General features: G+C 44.7%; 2 protein-coding genes across 10 annotated transcripts in view; both read right to left on the bottom strand.

The window, feature by feature from the left end:
* Positions 1-696: 696 nt before the first annotated feature.
* Positions 697-9,939, bottom strand: PSMD4 (proteasome 26S subunit ubiquitin receptor, non-ATPase 4). Of its 4 annotated transcripts, none has more exons than XM_060622667.3 (11): positions 9,820-9,906; positions 9,188-9,275; positions 4,764-4,904; positions 3,686-3,800; positions 3,197-3,283; positions 2,899-2,967; positions 2,513-2,728; positions 2,010-2,118; positions 1,710-1,841; positions 1,557-1,624; positions 697-986 (listed from the first exon to the last, which is right to left on the bottom strand). In XM_060622667.3, exons 2-11 carry the CDS (start codon positions 9,244-9,246, stop codon positions 816-818), a joined length of 1,167 nt encoding a protein of 388 aa, XP_060478650.1. In that variant the 5' UTR covers positions 9,247-9,275; positions 9,820-9,906; the 3' UTR covers positions 697-815. The 4 variants fall into 4 exon arrangements, with proteins under 4 accessions (XP_060478650.1, XP_078307569.1, XP_060478652.1 ...); XM_078451443.2 differs by lacking the exon at positions 9,188-9,275 and adding an exon at positions 5,593-5,759 and having other exon boundaries at positions 9,820-9,842; XM_060622669.3 differs by lacking the exon at positions 9,820-9,906 and adding an exon at positions 5,593-5,759 and having other exon boundaries at positions 9,188-9,264.
* A 9,611-nt stretch (positions 9,940-19,550) lies between these two features.
* The window catches only part of PIP5K1A (phosphatidylinositol-4-phosphate 5-kinase type 1 alpha), a 38,745-nt gene continuing 32,343 nt past the window's right edge, over positions 19,551-25,952 (bottom strand). For 2 of the 6 annotated variants that reach the window (XR_013557375.2, XR_013557376.2), the window contains exons 9-16: positions 25,714-25,797; positions 24,841-24,889; positions 24,558-24,642; positions 23,343-23,489; positions 23,013-23,142; positions 22,316-22,451; positions 19,949-19,997; positions 19,629-19,665 (exon numbers count right to left, since the gene is read on the bottom strand). Coding sequence is in view for 2 of the 6 variants with exons in the window: in XM_060622662.3 (XP_060478645.1) it covers positions 19,663-19,665; positions 19,949-19,997; positions 23,013-23,142; positions 23,343-23,489; positions 24,558-24,642; positions 24,841-24,889; positions 25,714-25,797 (547 nt within the window). In the remaining 4 variants the exon portion in view is untranslated. Of the gene's footprint in view, positions 19,666-19,948; positions 19,998-22,315; positions 22,452-23,012; positions 23,143-23,342; positions 23,490-24,557; positions 24,643-24,840; positions 24,890-25,713; positions 25,798-25,952 lie in introns of all 6 variants that reach the window. The other 4 variants (XM_060622662.3, XM_060622661.3, XR_009607196.3 and 1 more) reach the window with 3 other exon arrangements.

Here is a 25,952-nt window from a genome sequence, read left to right on the forward strand (position 1 = left end):
TAGTTCTTTATATATTTTGAATAGTAACCCCTTATCAGATATGTATTTGCAAATATCCTCCCATTTAGTAAGCTGCTTTGGGATTATGTGAATTTTGCATTCTATTCCATACCCTATGAGAAAACCGTCCTCTAAATGTGGTGCTCCAAGAAGATGGAACAGGTTTATCTTGTGGCTTCACAGGCCTCACCTTGTCAAAGTCAGGTCTCAAGGATCCCTGGTCTTCAGTGTTTTCACTGCTGACCACTTTCCCATCTCCTCCACTCACCCAGCCAGTCTCTGAGCTACTCAGTTCTTCCCAAGTGCCTCTGTGTCATCAGCACATACGGTTCCTGCTGACTGGAAACATCCCCATCTCTTCCCTGTTGGCTGATGGACATTTCGCCCTGATGAACATAGAGGACTCAGGTGTTACCTCCAGGAGCCTTCCCAGAGGCTGTGAGGGTTTGGCCCTTTCTCCCATTCTCACAGCGCCTCGCTCGTGGCCCTCTTTGGGCACTTTCCGAAGTGTGTAAACACACATTTCCAGGCCGGCCCTGCTCCAGACTCGAGTCTCCAAAGGCCAATATTGTTTTATTTTTAATTAATTAATTAATTAGAGACCAGGTACTGAGGACTCAGTAGGGGACACTCTCCTTCGTGCCAGGCACTCCTCCCCTCTCTCACACTTACAGCTACTACTACTGGAGGCAAAAGGAAACAAAAGTTGCCAAGCTTTATTGAGGAGGCAGTGGTTACAGGTAACATATCTAAGCCTACACCCCGTCCCACCCTGTGCGGCCCCTGAGCAGGCTCAGCCACCCTTGCCCCCAGTCTCATTTCTTGTCCTCCTCCTTCTTGTCTTTCTTGCCATCCTTGTTGGCCTGGGAGGCGAGGGACCCCATGGCATTTCGAATAGCTTCATTGTTGGGATCCACTCCTGGCAGGTTCTCCAGGACACTCTGAAGGAACTCGGGGTCCTGCATCACATCATAATCCTCCTCCTCCTGAAAAAGGGCGGGGGGCCTTGGGGTAGGGGCTGAGCCATCTGGGGAGCACACGGCTGCCTGAGCCTCTCTCTCCACCTGACTGGGTGCGGGGACACCTCTGGCCAAGAGTAGGAAGGACAATTGAGGAAAATATCCGGTGCCTATATGCGGTACAAACTCACACATTTAGTACTGACCAGAGAAACTGGAACTCAGCTTCCTGAGCATACAGCATAAAATCACATGCCATCACGTTCAGATTTCTTGCTCTCAGATACCCATTCTTTTTTTCCGCCTTTCACCCTGGTGGGAAGACAATATCCTACACACCCGTCCAGACTGCTCCCACCAAAAAGGAAGGACAATTACAGAACATGAGGACACTTACTCAACCTTGACTGTGAGCGTCCTATTGCCTTAGCAAAGTTTACCAACAAGAAACGTATATACCTCTGTTTCTTTCCCTGCGCTCCTCAAAAAGCTCAGCTGTGAAACCCGAAGAGTGGTTTCAGGCCTGGAGGGTTTGAGGACGTGAACACCGGGGGACTTTAAGCATGATGGGGATGGGGAATCACTGCTGGCCCTCACCTTGGCAGGCTCAGATGTGTCCATGGCTGAACTGGCATCAATGTCGGCTGATTCTGCCTGGCCAAACTCTGAGGAAAAGAGGTCAGTGTGTTGAGCTCCATTTCCGGACCCAACCTCTCCGCCTGAGCACTGAGTCCCGGGGCCCTGACTCACCTGCACCCTGTAGGGACATCTGCATGGCGTAGGCAATCTGCTCTTCCTCGGTCATACTGCTCAGGTCGGGGAGCCCGGTGCGGCCAAACTCCTGCTGGCTGATGGTCATCTTCAGCAGGGCATCATCCGAGTCTGGAAAAAGAAAGAGAGTGGTAGAGTAGAACCGGTGCCAGGGTCCACACAGACCCACCCCCAAAGCGTTCCCCCAGCCCATATACTCCCGGGGCTGCCGGGCCTCCCCACTCCTTCTCCTGCACCTCTATCCTGGGCCACTGGGCACCCTTCAGCCCTATCCCTCACCTTCGGCCCCGGCTGTAGCAATCCCGGCCTCAGCAGCAGAGGCTGCAGCTGCCCGCCGGGCTTCCTCCTCCTGCCGCTGCCGCTGCTCTTCCATAGAGACACGAAGGGCCTGGCAAAGGGCAGGGCAAGGTCAGTCATTCTGCCCGCCCTCCTCGCGGGCACTGGGTGAGTCCCCTGAGGGGTGGGAAAGGAACACAAAGGGGCAGCTTCTGGTTTATGTACATGGGGAAGAAGCTGGGAGGTAAGAGATGATACAGGGGAAAAGGGAGGACTTGGAAGAAGCCTGGGCTTTAATTACAAGTGAACAAGAGGCACTGACACTGGTGCCCCCGGAGATCACACAGATTTAAGGGGAAGAGGGACCCGAAGGGAGTGTGGGAAAATGAGCAAGGGTGCTCGGGACTGTCTAGCCCTAGAGAAGCTAGCTATGTGGCGTGTGGGTGTGTGAGTAAGGAGGACAAAGAAGGACCCCTGGGCTCTACGTGAGGTCAATGTTTGCTCACCAGGGCCAGCTCAGGATCAGCACTGGGATCCACTCCAAATTCAAAGTCACTGGCACCAAGTCCCAGCATGGCACCACCTTCACCAGCCAGAATCGGAGAACTGATGAGGGCATCGGCCAAGCTGGGCCCGGGGGGCACTGTCACCAGATGAGAACCGGTACCATCTTTGCCATTCAGTGTGTTTACAAACGCTGTCAGCTTCTCTGTGTTCACTTCCTGAGGGAGGCAAGGACACAGCAGGCTCTCCTTCCTGCCCTACTCCCCGTCTTCTGCCACTTCAGCTTTTGTTTGTAGCTACTCTCTCACAGTGCAGGCACTCCTCTGGGGAAGGACTGTTCTATTTACAGCCAAATCAAGTCCATGCCCCCCAACCTGGCCTTACTCACCTCTTCCCCAAAGTTGATAATGTCAACATTCACTTTTTCCTTCTTGAGACGTTTAGCCAGCTTCACCAGCTAAGAAGAAAGAAGAGAAATGAGGAAATCTGTTCCATACCATGAGGGGAAATGACACACCTCACAAAAGCATACGGAAACTGGTTAACCTCCCCAAGGCCCCCCAACAGAAACACTGAATTCTGTAGATCCACCTCTCCCCGAAGTGATGAACCCAATGACTCTGCCAGGCTCCCTTAAGGCCTGAGAGACCCCATTCCCAAATGTCCCAGCTGTCACCTGGACTCACATCCTTCTCATTGTCCTCCACAGGACTTCCCACAAAGGCAATGATGCGCATCTTGTGATTCTTGCCCTGTCGGTGCTTCAGAGCCAGCTTGTAAAGAGAGAGGAAGTTCTCACAGTCAGCCAGAGGCATCACCTAGCTCGCTCCCTGTCACTCTTTTTTTATGGTTCTTATGGTTTCTACATTCCACAAGTCCACCATCCTGCTCACACACATTAGACACAGAAGGGTCTAATCCCTCCTTCACCCTTCCTCCTTACTGTGCCTCTGTGTGGACAAGGAAGAGGGGTGAGTCTTAATTCCAGGGGTCTTTTCCCTCACTGTCATCACTGGTCCTGGAATTCATCCCACCGTATCTTTTCTACTCATTTCTGAGTCCTTTCTATTCCCCTGCTCTGGTTCTGGCTCAAGACTCCAGGGGAGAAATGAACAACGTTGGGGGCAGAACTTCAGAACACGGGGAAACAATCAAAGGGATCCAGTAGGACTCACGTGGGCCACGCGGATGCCAGTGCAGAAGGTGATCTTGCCCTTGGGTTGGACAGTGTGAAGCTTGGAAAGGATGCGGCCGGTGTCAGGAGTGAGTGTGGTCAGCACTTCACAGTCACTGGGATGTAGGGAAACGGTTTCTGTGACTTCAGGTCAGGACAAGTGCCTCAAAAACTGTATTTGACTCTTCCTTCCTTTTTTTAAGTAAGTTCTACGCCCAATGTGGATCAAGAGTCACATGCTCTACCGACTGAGCCAGCCAGGTGCACCTGACTTGTCTTCTCTTTAAAGACCTTTATAATAACTGTAATCTCTACTTTTCTTAATCGAACGCCCAGTGTTTAGAGAGTAGACCTTAAAAGTTCTCATCACAAGCAAAGAAAAATTTGTGAGATATGGGTGTTAACTAAACTTAGCATGGTGATCATTTTCACAATATATACATATATCAAATCATTATGTTGTATACCTTAAACTTATGCCATGTTATACGTCAATCATATCTCCATAAAACTGGAAATAGTATTCAGTAGATATGAGCGCAGGAAATAAGTAGTTGATTTTGCAAACTTGCCCTCTTCCTCCCAATTTCCCTTGAATTCCTGTTATCCTGCCTTCTGGGGGATAACATGACAATCCCTCTACCATAGCTCGATGCTATTGACTATGTCTCCCACCTGCTCCATCTCTAGACCCACTGGCCAGCTGACAACACGGATACTGGGACGGGAGGCTACTCATCTGAGGGTTATCAGTCCTTAGACCACTTCTAGGGTAAGAGGACATGTGATAAATGCCCTGGGGACCCTTATCCCAAATCACTTTTCATTGAATTTAAAATATATTGTGAACTCTCACCCCAGAAGATCTAGTTTCATAATTGTATTAAATTCAGATTAATATTAAACTCAAGTTACGATTTACATTTCCACCAAATAGTGAAGAAACTAGTCTAGAAGGTGGATAGGCAAACACAACTTCACAGAACCTACGAAAGGGTGGCAACCTGGATACCACAGTGGGTCACATGTGGGAAGCCACCCACCCACCTACCAAGCCCCTCCTCCTCTGCCCCATGTACTTGGCCAGTGTGATGAGGCCCACGTTGTTCTCAGGGTTGCTGCGGGTCTTGGAGTGACACACTATGTTGACAGCGTCCTGCTGGGCCTGCAGCCGGGTGGGTAAGAAATCCCCATTCCGCATATATTCACTGTTGTCCACGCTGTCAGATTAGGAGAGAAGGAAGGGAAAGAAGACATATTGTAGGATCTCTCTGAGACATTCTCTCTAGTTCTAGGGACCCCCTACCTCCCTGCAACACTTTTCCTTTGAGAGACATTGTAATGTACAGCAGTGCATTTATATGTGTGTGTGTGTGTATGTGTATATATATACATATATATACACATACACACACACACACACACACACACACACACACACACACAGACTTCCAAGCATTACACCAGACTTAGAGACTCAAAATGAGAGAAGGGGGAAACAAAATTTAAATCTTCACTCCACAAGTGACTCTGATAAGCACCAAACATTGAGATCCACTCATGTACCACAACCACCTTCTCATAAGAGGCATGTAAGTGTTATTAAGCACTGTCATGGATGTATATTCTAAATTTGCCTTTAAAATGTGAGCATTCCAAAAGTAGAAAATATTTATAAAATAATACATGATTGGCAGCACTGAGTGCAGGAAAACACAATGCAATCATTTGGTTAAATGTTCAACAGCTTTGACAGCTGGACTAAATTGCAAAAATGAGATTACATGGATTTGGAGTCTCACTTCTTTTATCCTTGCAGTTTTTCCCAATCTAAGGGACCCAGATAATATGAAATATAAGCTCCAGCTTCCCAGAGACTATAAGAAGGCAAGTAAATGAAGCCGTTACACAAGCCCTGAGCAGGATCAATTCCTGATGACTCGAGATCCTCTAGAACTCTGTCGATGATTCCATCTGTGCTGAAGGGAGGAAGGAGGGTCCTCCTAGATGAGACACTTCATTTCCCCTGGCTAACAAAATATGGTCCCGGTGGCAATCTTTTTCTTTAGTATCCTCTGGCAATAAATATAAACCAAACATGATGAAGAGAGGTAATTAAGAAACTACCCTAAGAAACACAAATGGGAGTAAAGAACAGTGTTCAGGTTCAGGTTCAAATCCCCAATCTGTTACTTATTAATACTATGATCCTGAGGAAGTTACTTAATTTCTCTAAGGTCTAGTTACTTCATCTGTAAAATGAATTTTTACCTGTACAGGATTGCTACGATGATGAAATTCATAGAAAGTACTTAGCACAGGGCCTAACAATAAGCATGAACACACAGACTAGTTTTCATAGTGGAAACTCCATCTATGTAAAGGAGATCAAGGGCTGACTCGACTGACCATGCATTATATTCTTTTTTCCCTGATACACTGTTTCTGATTATTCTCCCAGCAGGGAAGTAACAGTCTCTCTAGCTTCAAATACAGTAGTGAGTCCAAATATAAAAAACAATGGAGGCATTGAGGACCATCCAACTGGACAGCTACTAAGTATAAGGACTCTGGGCAACAGGGCAAGAGCAGATGGCTAAGGGCTGGAAGAAAGGCCTCATGTAAGCAAGGGGACTTGAGCAGTAGGGAGAACAGACAGTGGAGAATGCGGCAGCAGGGCTCCCACTTTGACAGGCATCAGAACACAGGGAGGGTGATGGTAGTATGGTGGGATTAAAAACACAGATGCCTTGGGGGTGGGGGAAACACAGATGCCTGAACACCTACGTATGCATCCCTAGAAAAGTGTATGTGCACTGTTTAGTTTTTCTAGTTTTGACCTCTATATGAATCAAATAATGTATCTATTTCTTGACTACTTTTGCTCAAAGGTATATAATTTTTCCCAACAAAAACCCAACTCAAAATAAGGGCTTAGGGGCACCTGGGTGGCTCAGTTGGTTGAGCATCCAACTTCAGCTCAGGTCATGATCTCTCGGCTTCTGAGTTCGAGCCCCACGTCGGGCTCTGTGCTGACAGCTCAGAGCCTGGAGCCCGCTGCTGATTCTGTGTCTCCCTCTCTCTCTGCCCCTCCCCCACACATGCTCTGTCTCTCTCAAAAATAAAAACATTAAAAAATTTTTTTTTAAATAAGGACTTATGATATTATCCACCTATTCCATAAAGTCTTCATTTAAAAAAGAATACAGATGCCTGGACTTCCCTGGCTGGGAGTCTGACTCAGCAGATGGAGAGCGGAGTCAAATACTTGCAATTTTTAATAAACTCCTCCAAAGAATTTTCATGCACAGCAGATTATGAGGCTCTACAGAAAAAGAGGAGTGGCTCTCATCATTATTCTATGACTGGACTGCTACAATTGGCCACCAATATGTCTCTCTGGACCTAATCTTTCCTCCTATACATCAAGCCAGGCCAATATTTTTTTAATTTTTATTATTTTTTTAAGTTTATTTACTTTTTTTTTTTTTTTTTAATTTTTTTTTTTTTTAACGTTTTATTTATTTTTGAGACAGAGAAAGACAGAGCATGAACGGGGCAGGGGCAGAGAGAGAGGGAGACACAGAATCGGAAGCAGGCTCCAGGCTCTGAGCCATCAGCCCAGAGCCCGACGCAGGGCTCGAACTCACGGACCGCGAGATCGTGACCCGAGCTGAAGTCGGACGCTTAACCGACTGAGCCACCCAGGTGCCCCTAAGTTTATTTACTTTTGAAAGAGAGAGAGTGTGTGAGCACGCACAGGGGAGGGGCAGAGACAGAGGAAGACACAGAATCTAAAGCAGGCTCCAGGCTCTGGGCTATCAGAAAAGAGCCCGATGCGGGGCTTAAACCCACAAACTGCAAGATCATGAGCCAGGCCAATATTCTTTTTTTTTTTTTTTTTTTTTTTAATGTTTACTTATTATTTTGAGAGACAGAGTGCAAACAGGGGAGGGGCAGAAAGAGAGGGAGACACAGACTCCAAAGCAGGCTCCAGGCTCTAAGCTGTTAACACAGAGCCCAACATGGGGCTCAAACTCACAGACCGCAAGATCATGACCTGAGCCAAAGTTGGACACTTAACTGACTGAGCCACCCAGGCATATCCCATGCAATATTCTTAAACGCCGTTTTGTAAACGGCTTGGCATCCCCATGGCATGAACTCTTTCAGAAGTCCTCTGTGGAAGGTACCAGACAGAGGTCGACCTCCTGAGCCTGACATCCATCTACCTCTGAAAAAAGAAAGAAACTACCTTACACCAACAACCTTATAATCAAGTCACACTAGCCTATTTCCTAATTCCTAACCACACCTTGGGCATTTACACTTCAGCAGCTTGGTTTCTGCCCTTCCCCCTAACTGTCTGTCTTTCCTCAACATTTGTCAAAATCCCTTCAAGGCCCCTCTTAAATTCCCTCTTGAGGACTCCTCAAGTACACTGAACCTAACAGATGTACAGCGCTGTACAGTTTACAGAGCACCGTCACAAACATTTTACCCACCTGTGCTATAAGGCAAGTGGAGGTCACTACTCTCCCCAGTGAGAGATTTACTAGATTCTCCAGAACATAGAGCTGGTAAGTACCAAAACCACAGGATTTTGTATTCCAAATCCTGTCCTTTTTCTACTCTAACATGCTCTCTCCCAGAAGTTGCCAGATTTAGCAAATAAATAAATAGGACTCCACTCCCAGTTAAATTTGAACTATACATAATTAACAAATAACTTCCAGGGCACTGGGTGGCTCGGTTAAGCTTCCGACTTTGGCTTGGGTCATGATCTCACGGTCCATGAGTTCGAGCCCCACTTTGGGCTCTGTGTTGACAGCTCAGAGCCTGGGACATGCTTGGGATTCTGTGTCTCCCTCTCTCTCTGCCCCTCCCCCACCCCATCTCTAAAAAATGTTAAAAATTTTTTTAATTTTATTTTTAATTTTAAAAAATGTTTATTTATTTCTGAGACAGAGACAAAGCGTGAGTGGGGGAGGGGCCGAGAGAGAGGGAGACGCAGAATCCAAAGCTGGCTCCAGGCTCTGAGCAGTCAGCACAGAGCCCAACACGGGGCTCAGGCTCAAAATCACAGACCACGAGATCATGACTTGAGCTGAAGTCGGACGCTCAACCGACTGAGCCACCCATGCGCCCCCCAAGCAAAAAAAATTTTTAAGTAACTTTTTAGTATAAATGTGTCCCATGCAATATTTGGGACATACCTATGGCCATTTTTTATATTAAAAACTATTGTTTATATGAACTATTCAAATTTAGCTGTGTATCCTATATTTTATCTGGCAATGCTATCCCCCGCCCACCAAAAGAAAACTCAGGTGGTTCTTCCATCCAACTGGCGATTTGTGTTTGTGTACTATTTTGTATTATATTTTACTCTCATACTTCGAAGAAATCGTTGAAACCTCGCAAAAGTTTGTGTCATCTTCTACTCCAACTTATAATAAAATACTCAGCCCAAGTCTGAGACTGATTAAGAGATTTAGCTCACCAGATAAGGGCTTTAATGTCAGACAGCCTGGGGTTTATGTCTTGGCTCAGGCAAGTCATTTAAAATTGCTGAGACTCGGTATCTCCATCTGTAAAATGGACAGATATTTACCTAGGAGTGTTGTGAGGTGTAAGTGAGACAACGTAAATTCACGCCTGACACAGAGAAAGCAATTTACAAATAATACCTTTCGAGATGATACAGGGAAAGGTAATGGAGACAGAGATGAGCAACCGGGGCTGGGAAAGAATTTACAATTTCCCTTCCTAATACCCATTATTTTGAGAAGCGGAGGGTAGACTACACGATGAGTCTGAGAAGCAGGACTCTGGCTACAGACAGCAGAGTTGGGGATAGTCTAGAGAAGATGACGCTAGACTAGAGCAAGGCAGCAGGGATCGGCTGGTCAATGACAGTCCGACAGCTGAGGGATACTGGGGGTACTCCGGGCCCATCCACCTCTCCCGGGCCCTGGGATGACTCAGGAAGTCGATGGAGCTCCTTCCTTCCTGGCCCTGGGCCGCATCTCGCCGACTGGTCCCCCACCCCCATCCCAGCCCACCCGGCCTCCGCGCGACATGCGTCGCCCACCCCATCCCGCCCCATCACGGGGCCCCGAGGCAGCTCCTCACCAGACCATAGTGCTTTCCAACACCATCTTGCCACCTTCCTCCCTCCCGGACCGGTTCTCCTAGACTGACAAACAACAACTTCTCCGATTGGTCCAGTGCTCACCACCAATCATAAGGCCCCGCTCGGCGAGGGGCGTCCGCCTCCAGCCTCCGCGCTGCATTTTGGGAATTGTAGGCGCAGCCAAAATGGAATGCACTAGGGACGTAGGACGTGGGTAACACGCAAGAGAGCCCTTCTTTGCTTTCCGTGTCTTGCAGGTTCTGTGGTTGAGTTCTCTGCTGGCTGATCTACGAGAAGCGGGGAAGGATCCTTTGAAATTACTGTGGATGTGTCTGCCAGCATCGTTTTTTTAGAAAGTGGTGGGATGGCCAATGACGTTCCAGCTCCGTCAGTTCCCCATAGCGCTTTGTGCACCCAACCACCAAGCCCTTAGCCTCCTGAATTGAATGTGTATCTCTTCCTCCCATTTAATTAAGGGCAGGAAAAGTGTCTTAATCTTTGCAATCCCTAAGCCCAGTACAGAGCCTGACACATGGTAGGAGCCAAGAAAAGGTTTGACAAATCAATCCTTTTAACTAATCTCCCAAAGAATGGGAGACAAACTAGTAAACCATTTTGGTTTGTTAATCAAGAACAATATTCATGGGAATGCAAGCTGGGGCAGCCACTCTGGAAAACAGTATGGAGGTTCCTCAAAAAACTAAAAATAGAACTACCCTACAACCCAGCAATTGCACTACTATGCATTTATCCACGGGATACAGGTGTGCTGTTTCAAAGGGACACATGCACCCCCCATGTTTATAGCAGCACTATCAACAATAGCCAAAGTATGGAAAGAGCCCAAATGTCCATCGATAGATGAATGGATAAAGATGTGGTATATATGCACAATGGAGTATTACTCAGCAATCAAAAGGAATGAAATCTTGCCCTTTGCAACTACGTGGATGGAACTGGAGGGTATTATGCTAAGTGAAATTAGTCAGCCAGAGAAAGACAAATATCATGATTTCACTCATATGAGGACCTTAAGAGACAAAACAGATGAAATAAGGGAAGGGAAACAAAAATAATATAAAAACAGAGATGGGGACAAAACATAAGAGACTCTTAAATATGGAGAACAAACAGAGGGTTACTGGAGGGGTTGTGGGAGGGGGCATGGGCTAAATGGGTAAGGGGCACTAAGGAATCTACTCCTGAAATCGTTGTTGCACTATATGCTAACTAATTTGGATGTAAATTTAAAAAAATAAGAAAGAAAATTTAAAAAAGGAAAAAAAGAATAACATTCAAAAATGCTTTGGATTACTTTTCCCTACACACACATGTAAAACTGGAAATGCCAGGCCTCTCCACTGGAGGGAAAGCGTAGCAAGGGACCAGGCATGGCTACAGAACACCATATTTAGAGATGGGAGAGTGGAGTGTTGTGGATATTACCTAAATGTTGGTTTAATAGATATGCTCAAAAGTTATTGGTAGGCATCACAGCTTGTATAGGAGTAAAATCTCCCTATCACTAGAGAAAAAAACTGTCAACATAACCATAGACAGGAATGGGGAAATAAGCACAGAAAAATAATTGAAAAAAGAAAAAGTTCAAACATAACCAAAATATTTTGCAAACAAGACAAGAAATACATTTAAAAACTAGGGGCGCCTGGGTGGCGCAGTCGGTTAAGCGTCCGACTTCAGCCAGGTCACGATCTCGCGGTCTGTGAGTTCGAGCCCCGCGTCAGGCTCTGGGCTGATGGCTCGGAGCCTGGAGCCTGTTTCTGATTCTGTGTCTCCCTCTCTCTCTGCCCCTCCCCCGTTCATGCTCTGTCTCTCTCTGTCCCAAAAATAAATAAAAAACGTTGAAAAAAAAAAATTAAAAAAAAAAAAAAAACTAGCTACACATTGTAAATAGAGACACACATAACTAGTGATAAAAGGTAAAAATTGGGGCGCCTGGGTGGCTCAATCAGTTAAGCGTCTGACTTTGCCTCAGGTCATGATCTCACAGTTCTTGAGTTCGAGGCCTGAGTTGTGCTTGCTGCTGTCAGAGTGGAGCCCTCCTTGGATCCCCTTTCTCCACCCCATCCCCGCCCCTCCCCTGCTCACGCGCTCTCTCTCAAAAATAAACATTTTAAAAAGTTAAAAATAAAGGGGGAGAGTTAAAAAAACTATATATATGTATACATATACATGTATATACATACAATATATATGTATACTATATATGTATATATATATATATATATCAGGCAACAGTAATGAAAGAAACCATGTATACCTATATTAATATTATACAAAATAGAAATCAACACAAATAGCTGAAGTAAGATCAGGAGAAGGGTATTTCATAAAATATAAAATCCATCAACAAAAAAATATTCTGGGTTAATTGCAATAATACAATTCCAAAGACAAATTGAATATCAAGGATAACTATAAGTTAGTATTCTTTTAAATGTATAAGTAAACGAAGACAAACATTCAACACAAACAAACTAGGAAATGAATGTTCTGGAATGTCATCACTGTTCTGGGAAAACGTGATCCATGATACCTGTGCAGGGAAGTGTCACCATCTCAGCATTAGTCAGACATTTAATAGGTTGTGACCAGTTTTTAGTCACTACACTTTTTTGTTTAATTTTTAATGTTTATTTATTTATTTTTAAGAGAGAGAGAGACAGAGGGCAAGTGGGGGGAGGGGCAGAGAGAGAGGGAGACACAGAATCTGAAGCAGGCTCCAGGCTCTAAGCTGTCAGTAAGTACAGAGCCAGACGCAGGGATTGAACTCACGAGTCCTGAGATCATAACCTGAGCCAAAGTCAGATGCCCAACCGACTGAGCCACCCAGGCGCCCCTAGTTACTACACTTTGAAAAGTCTATGGAGATATTGCAAAGAATGCAAAATATAATGACCATCAAAAAATGAGATAGTGAGGGGCGCCTGGGTAGCTCAGTTGGTTAAACGTCTGACTCTTGATTTCAGCTCATGTCATGATCTGATGGTTGGTGAGATGAGCCCCAAGTTGGGCCCCATGCTGACAGCTCGGAGTCCCCTTGGGATCCTCTCTCTCACTCCTTCTCTCTCTGTGCCCCCCCCCACTCCCCCTCTTGCTCTCTCTCTCTCAAAATAAATAAATAAACTTAAAAAAAATGAGAGTGAAAAATAGATTGACTTAATTCAACCTGGGGAATCAAGAACCAATACTCTTTGAACAGAGATGTCCTGTTAGCATTATGTCAGAAGTTGTTAAGAGAAATGAGAGTTGCAACAATGTGCACAAAAGACAAAATCTGACAGCATCACATTTTGGTAAAACGAGAGCTCTATAATGAAAAAAAGAACAAAACAATCCACTCATTTACCTGTGGCTCAGGCACTATTCTGGGCTCTTAGAGGGGAACAAAACAAAATCCTGCCCTCACAGAGCTTACATTCTATGGGGGAAGGCAGACAGTAGTAAGCCAGTGAGGAAGCAAGCAAATAAATGAATAAATAAAATATAAATATTATGTATTTATATAATTTAATATATATACTTTTATATTTATATATTATTTTATATATTAAAATGATATATTTATATGTGAAATATATTGCATTACATTAAAAATATAAATAAATATATAAATTTGTTTTCAAATAATGGTGATCACTTCAGAGAAAATTAAACCCGGGTGGATGTGGTTTCTGTTTTATATAAATAGGACATTAAGGAAGCCTTATATTATAGACACCTAAAGGATACCTGGGGAAAAGAGCAAGTGAAAATGACCTGAGGCAAGAGTGTACTTAAGAACTTGGAGTCTACTAGAGGTGGGAGTAGAAGGACAGAGGGAGGGGAAGACCAGAGAAGCAAATGTAGTAAAGAGGTTGGTGTACAGTCTCGTAGATCATTTTAAGGATTCTGAGTGAGTTAAGGAGCTGTTGCAGTTTTCAACAGACGATTGACAGGATCTGACTTGTGTTTTAACAGTATCACTTTGGCTGCTACAGAGAAATGCCCTTGGGGAAAAGAGCAGGAGATAAACTGGTTTAGGAGACCACTTCACTGATCAGATAATATGACGATGGCTTATTCTAGGGTGGTAACAAGGGTGAAATGGTGATACATGGTTGGGTTTCAAGTATTTCATAAGATACAAAACTGACAGAATTTGCCAATGGATCTGATGGAGGTTTTAAGGGAAGGGAGTGTTAAGGAAGACACTAGTTGATTCTAGACAACTAGAAGCATGGAGTCATTATTTTTTTTAATCAAAAAAAAAATTTTTTTTTAAAGTAGCTCCATGTGCAACGTGGGGCTTGATCTCACAACCCTGAGATCAAGAGTGGCAGGCTCTACCCAGCCAGTCAGATGCCCCATCACTATTTCTGAAGATGGGTTAGAAGGGACAAGAACCAGAAATTCAGCTTTGGTCATGGTTAGGTTTAAGATGCCTATTAGACACCTGGATCTAGATGTCAAGTAAACGGGTGGATATAGGAATTTGCAGTTCAAAGGAAAGGTCTAGGCTGGAGACGGAAATTTGGGAGCTTTTAGCCAATATTGAGATAGTCTTTAGATCATGAGGTGATATGGGGTTTGAACAAATTATATAGGTCTTTAGGCTACTGTGAGGACTTAAAAAATTACTTAGGGAATGAATGTAGACTGAAAGAAGGGGCCCTATTATTGAGTTTTGGGGCACTTCAACATTTAGAGGCTAGAGAGGCAGGCACGAAAAAAGAGATGTAGCAGTGTAGCACCATGCTACAACCTAGTGAAAGTAGTATCCCAGAAGCCAAGAGGAGGGAATAAGAAGCTGTCAGATGCTGCTGCCATGTCAGAGGACGGACAGATTTAGCCAGATGGTCACCAGTGACCTTATTAAAAGTTTTGGTTGGGTGGTGGGGGCAAAACCTTAGAGGGAGTTCAAGAGAGATTAGGGACAAAAAAACTATTAACAAAAATTCATCTGTAAGACAATTAGCTAACTCTGACCACTGGCTGGAGATTTGTTATTAAGAAAATTTTAAGGCATGATAATATAGTTATATATATATTAAAGTTTGTAAGTTTATTTTGAGAGAGCAAGCACAAGCAGGGGAGGGGCAGAGAGGAGAGACAATCCTAGTCTGTGCTGATGGCACAGAGCCCGATCAACGTGGGGCTAGAACTCATGAACCTCGAGACCAAGAACTGAGCCAAGACCAAGAGTCATACTTAGTCAACCTACTGAGCCACCTAGGTGCCTCTCTCTCTCTGTCTCTATATATAATTTTTTTACCCCTATATATTTTTTTATTTAAAATTTTTTTTTAAACATTTACTTATTTTTGAAAGACAGAGAGAGACAGCGTGCAAGCAGGGGAGGGGCAGAGAGAGAGAGGGAGACACAGAATCTGAAGCAGGCTCCAGGCTCTGAGCTGTCAGCACAGAACCCGACATGGGGCTCGAACCCACGAACCGTGAGATCTTGACCTGAGCTGAAGTCGGACACTTAACTGAGCCACTCAGGTGACCCTACCCCTATATATATTTTTAAAAAGGGTCCCTATCTCAGTTAAATGTTGAAGTATTTGTGGATGGAAGAATACGGTGTCTGGGATTTATTTTAACTTAATCCTTTGGAGGTGCAGAAAGAAAGTGGGGATGGACTAGAAAGTAATAAGTGAGGGGCACCTGGGTGGCTCAGTCGGTTGAGCGTCCGACTTCGGCTCAGGTCATGATCTCGCGGTCTGTGAGTTTGAGCCCCGCATCGGGCTCTGTGCTGACAGCTCAGAGCCTGGAGCCTGTTTCGGATTCTGTGTCTCCCTCTCTCTCTGCCCCTCCCCCACTCATGCTGTCAAAAATAAATAAAACATTAAAAAAACTAAAAAAAGAAAGTAATAGGTGAGATAGATTGGCCTTACTTCTGTTGATAATTATTGAAAGCTGGACAATGCATACATGGTGGTTCACTACTCTTTTGGTTGGAAATTTCCATTAAGTGAGAGAATTAATTGGAAAAAGATGCTGTATAATGAACTTCTAGACAGTAATTTTTCAAATGATATTGACCTTTTTGTGTCCTTGCAAAACTAAAGAGGAGCACCTGGCTGGCCCAGTTGGCTTGCGACTCTACTCTTGATCTCGGGGTTGTAAGTTCGAGCCCCCACGTTAGGTGTAGTGATTACTTCAAAATAAAATATTTAAGAAAAGAGGAAGAAAAACTAAAGAATACACAGTTTAATCTGGAATCTATGGCAAGAAGGGATGAGACCCCAATTCTAGTGAATAACTTTCAGAATAGCTGAGATCGACATGCTTAAAAGAAAAACGTTAAACCATGGTCTCTTGCTTTCCTAAACTTTTAGTTTTATGTGGAAGTAGCAGCTGCTGCTCATTAGAGGGGCCCTTTGACCATCAGAGGGTGTCTACTGCACCTATTCAGCATAACAGGTAAACTTATGCCTAAAACATGTTCAGATTCAAGTCCTATTAGGGAAGAAGTTTTCTCCTTATCCAGTCTAAAGGAAGGCTGAGCCTATGGCTTACATTCAAAACTTTGAGAATCCCCAGTTCCTTTTACTCCAATTACTTGTTCTATCATAGTTTGCTTTTTTATCACCACCTCACTCCTGAATTATTATAGTCTAATCAGTCTGCTTCTCCTATCCGATACTTTGAGAGAACTTTGTCAACAGATTAGTCTTGGAATTATTTTGATCGTGTCCTACAGGCAAAAAACATTCTACAGTTCCTCACTGCCCATAGTAATTTAAAATAAAAAATTCCGGGCACCCGGGTGGCTCAGTTGGTTAATCGTCTGGCTTCGGCTCAGGTCAGGATCTCGCGGTCCATGATTTTAAGCCCTGTGTCGGGCTCTGCTGACAGCTCAGCTGACAGACTCTGTCTCTGTCTCTCTGCCCCTTCCCCCGATCACATTCTCTCAAAAATAAATAAACATGAAAAGTTTTAAAAACAGGGGTGCCTGGGTGGCTCACTCGGTTAAGCGTCCGACTTCGGCTCAGGTCATGATCTCACGGTCCGTGAGTTTGAGCCCCACGTCGGGCTCTGTGCTGACAGCTCAGAGCCTGGAGCCTGTTTCAGATTCTGTGTCTCCCTCTCTCTCTGCACCCACCCCCCCCCCCCCCCCCGCCATTCATACTCTGTCTCTGTCTCAAAAATAAAATAAACGTTAAAAAAAAAAATTAAAAAAAATTTTTTTTTAAACAATAAAATGAAATAAAAAATTCCTCAGTCTAGCAGTCAGGGTTTCCTGTGTGTCCTCCACCTACACCAAGATTCTCATTCAAGTCTCCTCCACCATTGCTTCTGCTGTGGTCTCTTCCTTGTTCTCTGTTTTGGAGAGACACCTCTAGGACCTTGGGCTCAAGTACAACTTTCTCCAACACTTCTGGTCCACAGTGACCTCTAATTTTCTTACATATTCCATACCATTCTCCAGACAACTGAAATCCTTCACTGTATCCCATCTAACATGTTGTTTTTGTGTACACACATGTATGTACACTATACACTCTTGAAGGTCAATTACTTCTTTTGACCTCCACTGCCCAGTGCATTGCTTGCTACCTGCCGCTTATATATTTGTAGAATGATCTTAACAAGGTAAGGAATAGTGCTGTGGAAAGAATAGTATTAACTTGCTTCTCTCCAAAGCCCCCCACCTACAAGCCTTAGAATGAACACCCCCTCTTTGGCCTAGTTTCCCATCACAGTAAAAGAGCCTAACTAAGCTCAACCTCACAGAAGAGGAAAACAGAACTGAGGGATGCTTTCTCTATGCTCTTCTAAGTGATGCCTTAGGGCCAGGTTGGGGGAAGGAAAGAGAGGGAATCTGAAGACCAACTTGTCTCAATCTTGCTTTGTCCCTCTCCTTTCCTCCTAAACTTGAGGAAGATTTTCGGTGCTGGATCCCAAGATCCATCAGTTAAAATGGGTTGCCTTCTAGGCAACAGACCTACGGTAATTCCCTTCTTCACTCACCGCTTTTCCCTGTCAAATTGAAGTTGTTATGGTGGAGGGGTGGCTGGAAGGTAAGGAATGAAGCCAGCACCAGCCTGCACCAGACTGAAGGAACCTGGGGAAGACACAGTATTCGCTCAGAAAAACACAAAGAACATGGAGCCTGAACTGGGGCAGGAGATGGAGTGTACGGTGTTATGAAAAAGAATTAGGAAGAAACAAGAGGTCTAAATAACTGATGAAAGTTTAATACATTAAAACCAAGGATTTATCACTTTTATATTGCATTTGCGATTTCTGAACAATACAAAGTAGAGGCAAATAATGACACTTCATAAAAATGTTGATTCCCCATTCCCTTCCCTAAGACCCAGCCTCCCTCAAATATTCCCTCCCACCCCCTACAGAACTCTGTCCTGAATAAAACACTTAAATACATCATAAATAGTAAATTATGAAAAAAAATAGCAAGAATTGTTTCTTTCCTTCTTGTAAAAAAGAACATGGCAGCAAAGACAGGCAGCCAGAAACTGGCTGGGGGTGTCTAATATAGACAGTTACTTGGGGGATGGGCTACCCTACTATCAAGGTCGGGTGGGATGGACAGGAGAGTCTTCAACAATCTGCCTGAGATGCCAGGCCTCCTTCTTCCCCTGGCAGGAGTAGGAGGATCAGATGGGGAACCACAACTCTTGGAGACGGGAACAAAGGGATTACAAAGCCCCCATTTCCGAGTTCTCTGTATGAGAAGGGGCAGGGCATGTGGCACAGCAATGACCTCACCTAGGCAAGAATCTGCTGGCTCCCTGTGAGTCTAAGAGAATATCCTCTAGCCTCATAGCTAGACTGCCTGTTAAATGGACACAGGTGTCCCCTTTCCACTTGAACTCCACGAACAGCAGAACTTTGTCAGAAAAGGTGGGAAGGGCAAGGAAGAAACCTTTCGAGAAGGATCCAAATTCATTTGATTAAGTCTTCGTATTTAGAAAAACAAGCAGAATATATTTCAAATTGCAGAACAGTAATAATTGTGATGGCCCCTCAGTGAGTCGGGTCCTGCCTAGGAAGGGCTCTGATCTTCCAGCCCCATGACCGCCCTTCTGTTTCAACCAAAGGGGTAAAGATTACCCCATGTCCCACTCTCTCCATTCCTTCAGCCTTAAGAAATTCATCAAGAGAGGAGGAGTTAAAGAGGAGCTGCTCTTGGCAAAGCAGTTCCACACTTCCATTTCTCAAACACCAGGGGGCTCTTCTGAGGGAACCCCATGAACAGGCAGCTCTCCAACACTTCTGGAGTTTTGATCTGAAACTAGCTTGAAATTGTGTGCTGTGCGCTAGTCTTTCTTTTCCTTTTTTTTAAGAAAAAAGAAAAAAAAGGAAGTTGGGAGTTGGTTTAACACCATTACTCCCCCAAAACCTTTACAAAAGTTACCAGGGTCTTCTTCCAGAGAAAGAGCTAAGGTGGAGATAAGGTGCCAGCCAGTCTGTCCTGAGGAAATTAAGAGTCCAGCTCCTGGTGAAGGGTAGATGAGGAGGAAGAAAACCACCAAGTCCAGCAACCCCGCTTCTAGCAGGAAGAACTGGGGGCTTGAAAACAATTCATTTGTGGAAGCCAAGGCTGGCCAGTTGAAAACTCATGCCACTCAACTCAGAAGTGGGGAGGACGCTGCTGTCCTCAACTGTCCGAGGCACTAAGGCCCATTTGTAAGGAAAGGGATGGAGAAGACGATCTTCTTCAGGAAAGAGACAGCCCCCCTAGCCTCCAATATGCTTCTTCTGTGATGACCACGAAGAAGAAAACTCAGCATTGCTGGGGCAAGGGCTGGCATCTTGGGATCACCAAGCTGGTAGAATCTTGTTCTAAGTCTTCTGAATTTTTTTGCTCACTGGAAAGGGAAAGAGTGTAAAATTAAGGATGTGGAGTATGAGATGAGGAGCCAGGAATGGAATTCAAGTTAATTTCAACCTGATTAAAAGAATTAAGAAGTCTTCTTCTATTTCAGTCTCTGCTTGCAAGTACAAGGTTCCCAAACCACAAAATTCAAAAAGGCAAGATTCAGGGGGGCACCCAGTCCCTTAACCTTGCCAATTAACTCCTTGTTCCACTCCATCAGTGATCATCTTTATACCCTTCAAAGCATTTACCTCCCCCACATCCCAGACACTCACATGGGTGAACTCTGACTCTGCAACTTCAGGCTTTTCCAAGAGGATTGAACTAACAGGAGAAAAAAAAAAATGGAGGCAGAGAGAAGTATTAGAAGATAAAAAAGAAAAAGGACCCTCCTTTCAAGTCAGATCTTATACTGCTTCTCCATATTTCACTTCAAGATCAATTTAGGATTCAGAAAGAAAAGGTTAAGAAACTACCAGATTTAGAAGCATGCCATTTTAATTAACTATTTATCATCTTGAGTACTACAAAGTATTTCCTAATATCCTCCCCTTCTGTCCTCAATTCCCAGGTGTGGCAGGCACTCAGTGATCACTGCTGCCTGATATTTATGCCATTGTAAAATTTCCTTTTGAATGTAGGCTGGATTTAGTGATTCTCTTCTAGTGGACAGATGAGAAAACATCAATTCTGAGATTAGGTTACCAAATACCCTACCTAGCTTCCTCTTTGGCTCATGCTCTGTTTGCTCTGAGAGAAGCATGTGACAAGGAACTAAGGAAGTACCACTGGCCAACAGCCTGCAAGGAACTGAATCTTGCCAACAACCACATAAGTGAGTTTGGAAATGGATCCTTCCTCAGGCGAGCCTCCAGATGAGGCTACTTCCCTTACAAACAGCTTGAATGTAATATCCTGAGAGACCTTGAGCCAAAGGCACCCAGCTAAGTCACAATGAAGTATTTAAGCCACATAAAATCTGAGATAATAAATGTTTGTAGTTTTTAGCTGCCAAGTTGGAGGTAATTTATTACACAATCGATAATACAGCTTTTTGTACTTGAAAGTGAAGTGCTGCTGAACTAAAAATCTAAAAAGTGGAAGTAGCTTTGGAAGAGGGAAGTGGGCTTTAAGGAGAGTTTTAGTGAAAGTTTAAAAGTGCCATGAATATACTGTAGAATTTTAGACTTGAATAGGTGAGTGGCCAGTGTGGGCTGAAAGGAGAGTAAGAAAGATCTTACTGGCAAGTGAAGGAATTTAGTGGAACAAAGTTTAGCAGCAATATCATATGCAGTTATGTGAAAAGTAGAATATGTGCCTAATGAACTGGGTGATCTAGCAAAGGAGAATTCTAAGCAAAGTCCTGAAGGTGCCATGCAATTCCTTCTTAATAATGCTTAGAATAAAACTTAAGAGAAGAAAAAGATTAAGGGAAGGACTATTAAATAAAAGGAGGACTTGCCAGGACTTAATGGTTTTGAAAATTCTGAGCCCCTCCAGATAGCAAACCACACTGAAATTAAGAAACGGCTTGTGAACAAGCAAGGTTTTATAACCTGAGTACTACCAGGAAAATGTGCCCTAAAGACAAAGCCAATGGTATGACTGTAAAACATTTTTTTGAGACCTCAGAAAAATCAAAGTTTGTTGGTTAGAGTACTATTCAATCATGCAAAAGGCCATCCAAAAAGATTAATGTCTTGTAGATCCTCTCAACAACAGGATCTCTAAGAAGCACAGGGCTTATATCAAGACGGTCAGTATCTGTGGGTGTGGCTTTTGTCTGAAGGACTGAATCCCAATGAGATTCATAGGAGGTCCACAAAATCTATGAGGGCATTATAACAACAGAAACATTACCAGCTTGGACTGAAAGGGACAGAAACAGTACAAAATGAAGAGACCACTGGACCCTAAAATTGTACTGGCAAGAGAGCAGGCTGACAAAACTACTCAGCTGCAAACACATTCTACCTTTTGTGAAAAGGGAAGACCCAGAAAGCAAAACCAAGACTCCAAAGGGTGGAGCCAAGAGCCATGGAGAATTACCCCCATGTTTTGAGACTCGATAAAAGAAACTCCAACAATCGCTGGATTTTGGACTTAGCTATGCACCAGTGACTCCTCTGTGCCTCCTTCGCTCCTCTTTTTGTACAGGAATGTGTACAGTGGTTATCTCCTTACTGCCTCACCACTGTCTGCTGGGTATGAAGGGAGAAAACCTCTTTATTTTTCACAGGTCAAAAGACTGAGAGGAACTATACTCGAGGAACACCACCTGGGGAATTCGTTCAAACCAAGACCTAATTCAGAGGACAAAATTCTGGAATTTGAGCTGCTGCTATAATGGGGATGGGACTTTTAGAGACCATGGGAGCCAATGAACGCATTTTGCACATGGAGGGATGTGAATTATTGGGGGCCAGAAGATGGACTGTGACAGGTCGCTCATTAGGTGGCTCCCCATGATCTCTGCTTCCTGATATTCATACCTTTGTGTAAGCCCTTCTCCTTGTGAGTGTGGGCGTGTGGGCCACATTTAGCGACTACAATGCAGTACAGGTGACAGGATGTCAATCTTGAGGTTAGGTTACAAAAAGATTATGGCTTCTGCAAAGGTGCATGCACTCTCATTTACTCACTCTTGAGAGAAGCCAGCTGCTATGTGCTGAGTTGTCCTAACAGAGAGGCTCACGTGGCAAAGAACAGGAAGGTCCCCAGCCAACAGCTGGTGAGGAACTAATGCCCTCTGTCCAGTAACCCACAAGGAACTGAATGCTGCCAATAAGCACATAAATGAGCTTAGAAGTGAAGCCTCTCAGTCAAACCTTCCAGACAAGACAGTAATCCTGGCCAACACTTCATGAAGACCCAGATTCTGACCCACAGAAACTATGATATATGCTTGTTATTTTAAGCCACTAAGTTTTAGGTTAATGTATTATGATGGAATAATCAACACACCATGTAACAAAATTAAATCACAATCTTCATACTGGATTCTTTTGCAAGATTGACTGTTCATTTTCTTCACTGCCCAGGAATCTTCCCAGGCTTACAAAATAAGCAGAGAATTCTCATCTAACTCATCAGGAGATAAAGGGTTGGTTGGGGCGTGTTTTGACTGAATATCAGAAAAGTCTTGCACACCCCCCTAAAGATGGAGAGATATTGACACTTTTCCAAATCACTAGAGATCAGCTAAAAGAAAGTAAACCTGCAAAAATCTAGTGAGGAGCAAATGACAATGATCTCTTGAAGAAACAACTTATGGAGGTTCCTAAGGACCTGAAGAGAGACATGAAAAGATTATATGGAGAAAGGGGCCAAGGAACCAACCTTGTAGATTGCATTTGTAAAGTCTCTCCAACTACAGGTGAGAAATAGGGGTCAGGAATAGTCGTGACCTCACTGATTTTCTCCAAAGGTGGAGTCTGAGGTAAAACATCAGGACGACCGAAGTGGACGCCTGGAAAAAAGAAAAGGGAAGAAAATCAATAAATAAAAAAGAAGACAAAATGGGGTGGGGAAAATATGGGGGGGAAAAATGAAGCAACTTGGCTTTTCCTGGACAGGAATGGAGAGTAGAGGTCCTAGGCAGATAAGACAGGGCTCCGAAGGAAGGGAGGGAGTGCCCACGCACATGGGAGCCCCAGCCCTGGCGCTGACCTGGCTCCACTTCCGCCTTTGTTGTCACTTGTGCCTTGTGCTCCCCAGAGACCGATGTCTGGTAAGTAATGCAGGAGTTGCCGCTGGGGCCTGCTCGCCGAGAGAAAGATGAGCCAGACCGAAACTTTTTGGAAGGAGAGGGCTTCACTTCAAAAGGGAAAGAGAAAGCCTACTTAGCACCCACCTAAGAAACCATCACCAAGACACAGATACAAATCGCCAGCACCCCCAACACAAACCCAAAGGTGCTCTGCAAAGCGGGCAGAAGGACTAATGTCAACAAAGACAAGCTCTATTAACTACTCTTCAGAGGACAGGGTGTGCATCTTGGGTCACCTCACTTTGGAAAGCAGAGAACCTAGACGAAAGGAAACACACACACACACGCACATCTTTCCCCTGCTACACGCAACCTCGATGGCTTTGCTTCCACCCGATGAGATGTCCTCCGCTCCGTCATCCCCTTGTTCTTTAGTAACGTCCTCCAGGTCAAGCTGATGAAGATGACCCTTTCACTCTGCATCCTTGTAGCACTTACGCACACAGCACCGTGATACTTTACACTTGTTTATATATCACTTTGAAAAGACTTTGAAAAGATTTTTCCATGTTTCTTTAAGACTGTCTGGCATGCCTAAGTCCTCTCTGCCTCACTGAGGGACGACTGAGGCCTAAGATGAGGAGATGGGAAGGAGGAGTTGGAAATGTGCCAGGGTCAACAGCATGGAAGGTTTGGGAAGAAGAATACTGGCACTTTCCAGTCACAAAAGTTGAGGAAAGAGAGTGAGAAGGACTGCTAAGCAGAAATCAGTAAATGCTTCTCCAACCCTTTGATCCCACTCTGAGAATTCCTTGGCACTGGGGATATGAACAGAAAATAGAACACCTGTGATATCCTTGTCTATCTCTGTAAGTCTGGCTCTATCTCAGCCTGTGGCGTGGATCCTACTCCCACAACGACACTTTTTCCCCACCAATCCCACTTCCTAGAAATGCCCTTCACCTCAATGACACACGGAGGGACAGCCAGGGGGAAAGCAGCAACTCGGAAACCACGGGGACAGACAGTGTGACTGACATAAAGACGGGCAGCAGTTCTCACGGGATGTGGGTAGAGCAGAAGAGGCTTTGGCAGTTCCCTGACAGAGGTGTCTTGCCCCCCCATCTCCTGGAGTAAGGGAGGCACTGGGGGGTCATCTGGTAGAAGCCACTTACAGGGTATCTTCTTGAACACTGTGTTGCACATGAAGCGTTGGAACCGTTCAGCATAGAAGCCTGGCCGATGCACCGATACGGTGTCCTGCAGAGCAGAAGAGAGGGCTGCAGAGTTAGAGATGGGAAGGCCCAGCAAGAGGGCCTCTATTTAGTCCTAGGGCTGCTTTCCCCTAGGCTGAGACCCAAGCAGAAGGGCAGAACCCACAAATGAAATAAGAACAAACGGAGGGGGGCAAATCAGAACTGAAGGAGGCAGGAGAGCCTCTAGCAAACTGCTACTCACCCCATCATGTACCAGAGCTTTCCAAGAGTGCTCCAACTTCTTAACAAACCTGCCGAGAAAAATGTTTATCACACAGCCCCACAGTTTTTAAGTGAATGACACAGTTTTCTCTTTTAGAGTTGAAGAAGCTGGGAAAGCACTCCCTCTATAAAACTGGCTTTCCAAAGAACAGACACAGTCATGCTTGTTCAACATGGAAATCAAAGCTGTTTCCAGGGAAGTCACTTAGCTTCCCATAGAAAGAGAGCAGTAATTATGTCCCTGGTAAGTCAGAGACAAGAGCATTTATTACAAAAGGAGAACTGAAGGAATAGATGGGTATGCTACTAGGGGGAAGAGAGGAATTAAAACTGGATGATAAGACGCTGAAACGGTAAACCAAGTATTGTCCAATCCTCAGTAGTAGCTGAAACCTGGGATCCAGCATTCCCAGCTCTCCCCTCACTACCACCTCACTACCTCCGTTCCACAGGCTAACACTCTGCACAGAACACAGTGATCCTCTTGTTTTTCCTCTGAGGAAAGGGGAACGTGTTTCCAGCTGTATCCCAATGTGGAGTGTGACTTATCTCACAGGTTTCTCACAAAGAGCCAGACAGATGGTGTATTCTACCCTGGTGCTTCTGAGGACTGACTCAGCTCTCCACAGAGGTGTGTGTTATGTTTGGGGAAGTGGCAGGGTAATGAAGCCAGGGAGACAGGCAAAATCAATGAACCAAACCATCATTTAAAACCTAATGAGGTAAGCAGCTGGGCTGCAACTCACTGTTCTTGTTTCAGGAAGAATTTAGTGACAAGCCCACCTGAAGGAGAAATGTGAGTGGTTATCTGCAACCACACTGCCCCCTCATTTGGGATCTGTGCACTCCTCACCTGTAAGACTGAAGAATGTCAATGATCCCAATATAAAGCAGCAGCCTTTCCCCCTTACTATTGCGGGCCGGGATGCCACCCATACTGTTCCGGAAGACAAGAAGAAAAGAGTTAAGAAAATCTTTGGCCTGGCACACGGGGTTCTCGTAACCTCGAGTCAGATCAGGACAGGGAACTGAGACCTAAACATAACCGTCCCATCTCCCATAAACTGGGGAAGAGTGAGAACCTTCCTCCAT

Source organism: Panthera onca, chromosome C1, assembly GCF_046562875.1.
Source record: "Panthera onca isolate mPanOnc1 chromosome C1, mPanOnc1 haplotype 2, whole genome shotgun sequence".
NCBI lineage: Eukaryota > Metazoa > Chordata > Mammalia > Carnivora > Felidae > Panthera > Panthera onca.

Bases quoted from the DNA above. Each gene is read 5' to 3' on its own strand.
- PSMD4 (XM_060622667.3), bottom strand. From the start codon at position 9,246: ATGACTTGCCTGAGCCAAGACATAAACCCCAGGCTGTCTGACATTAAA. The intron at 2,968-3,196 runs GTGAGTCCAGGT...CTTTCTTCTTAG, and splicing joins TGGAGGACAATGAGAAGGAT to CTGGTGAAGCTGGCTAAACG. The intron at 1,842-2,009 runs GTGAGGGATAGG...TTCTTTTTCCAG, and splicing joins TGCTACAGCCGGGGCCGAAG to ACTCGGATGATGCCCTGCTG.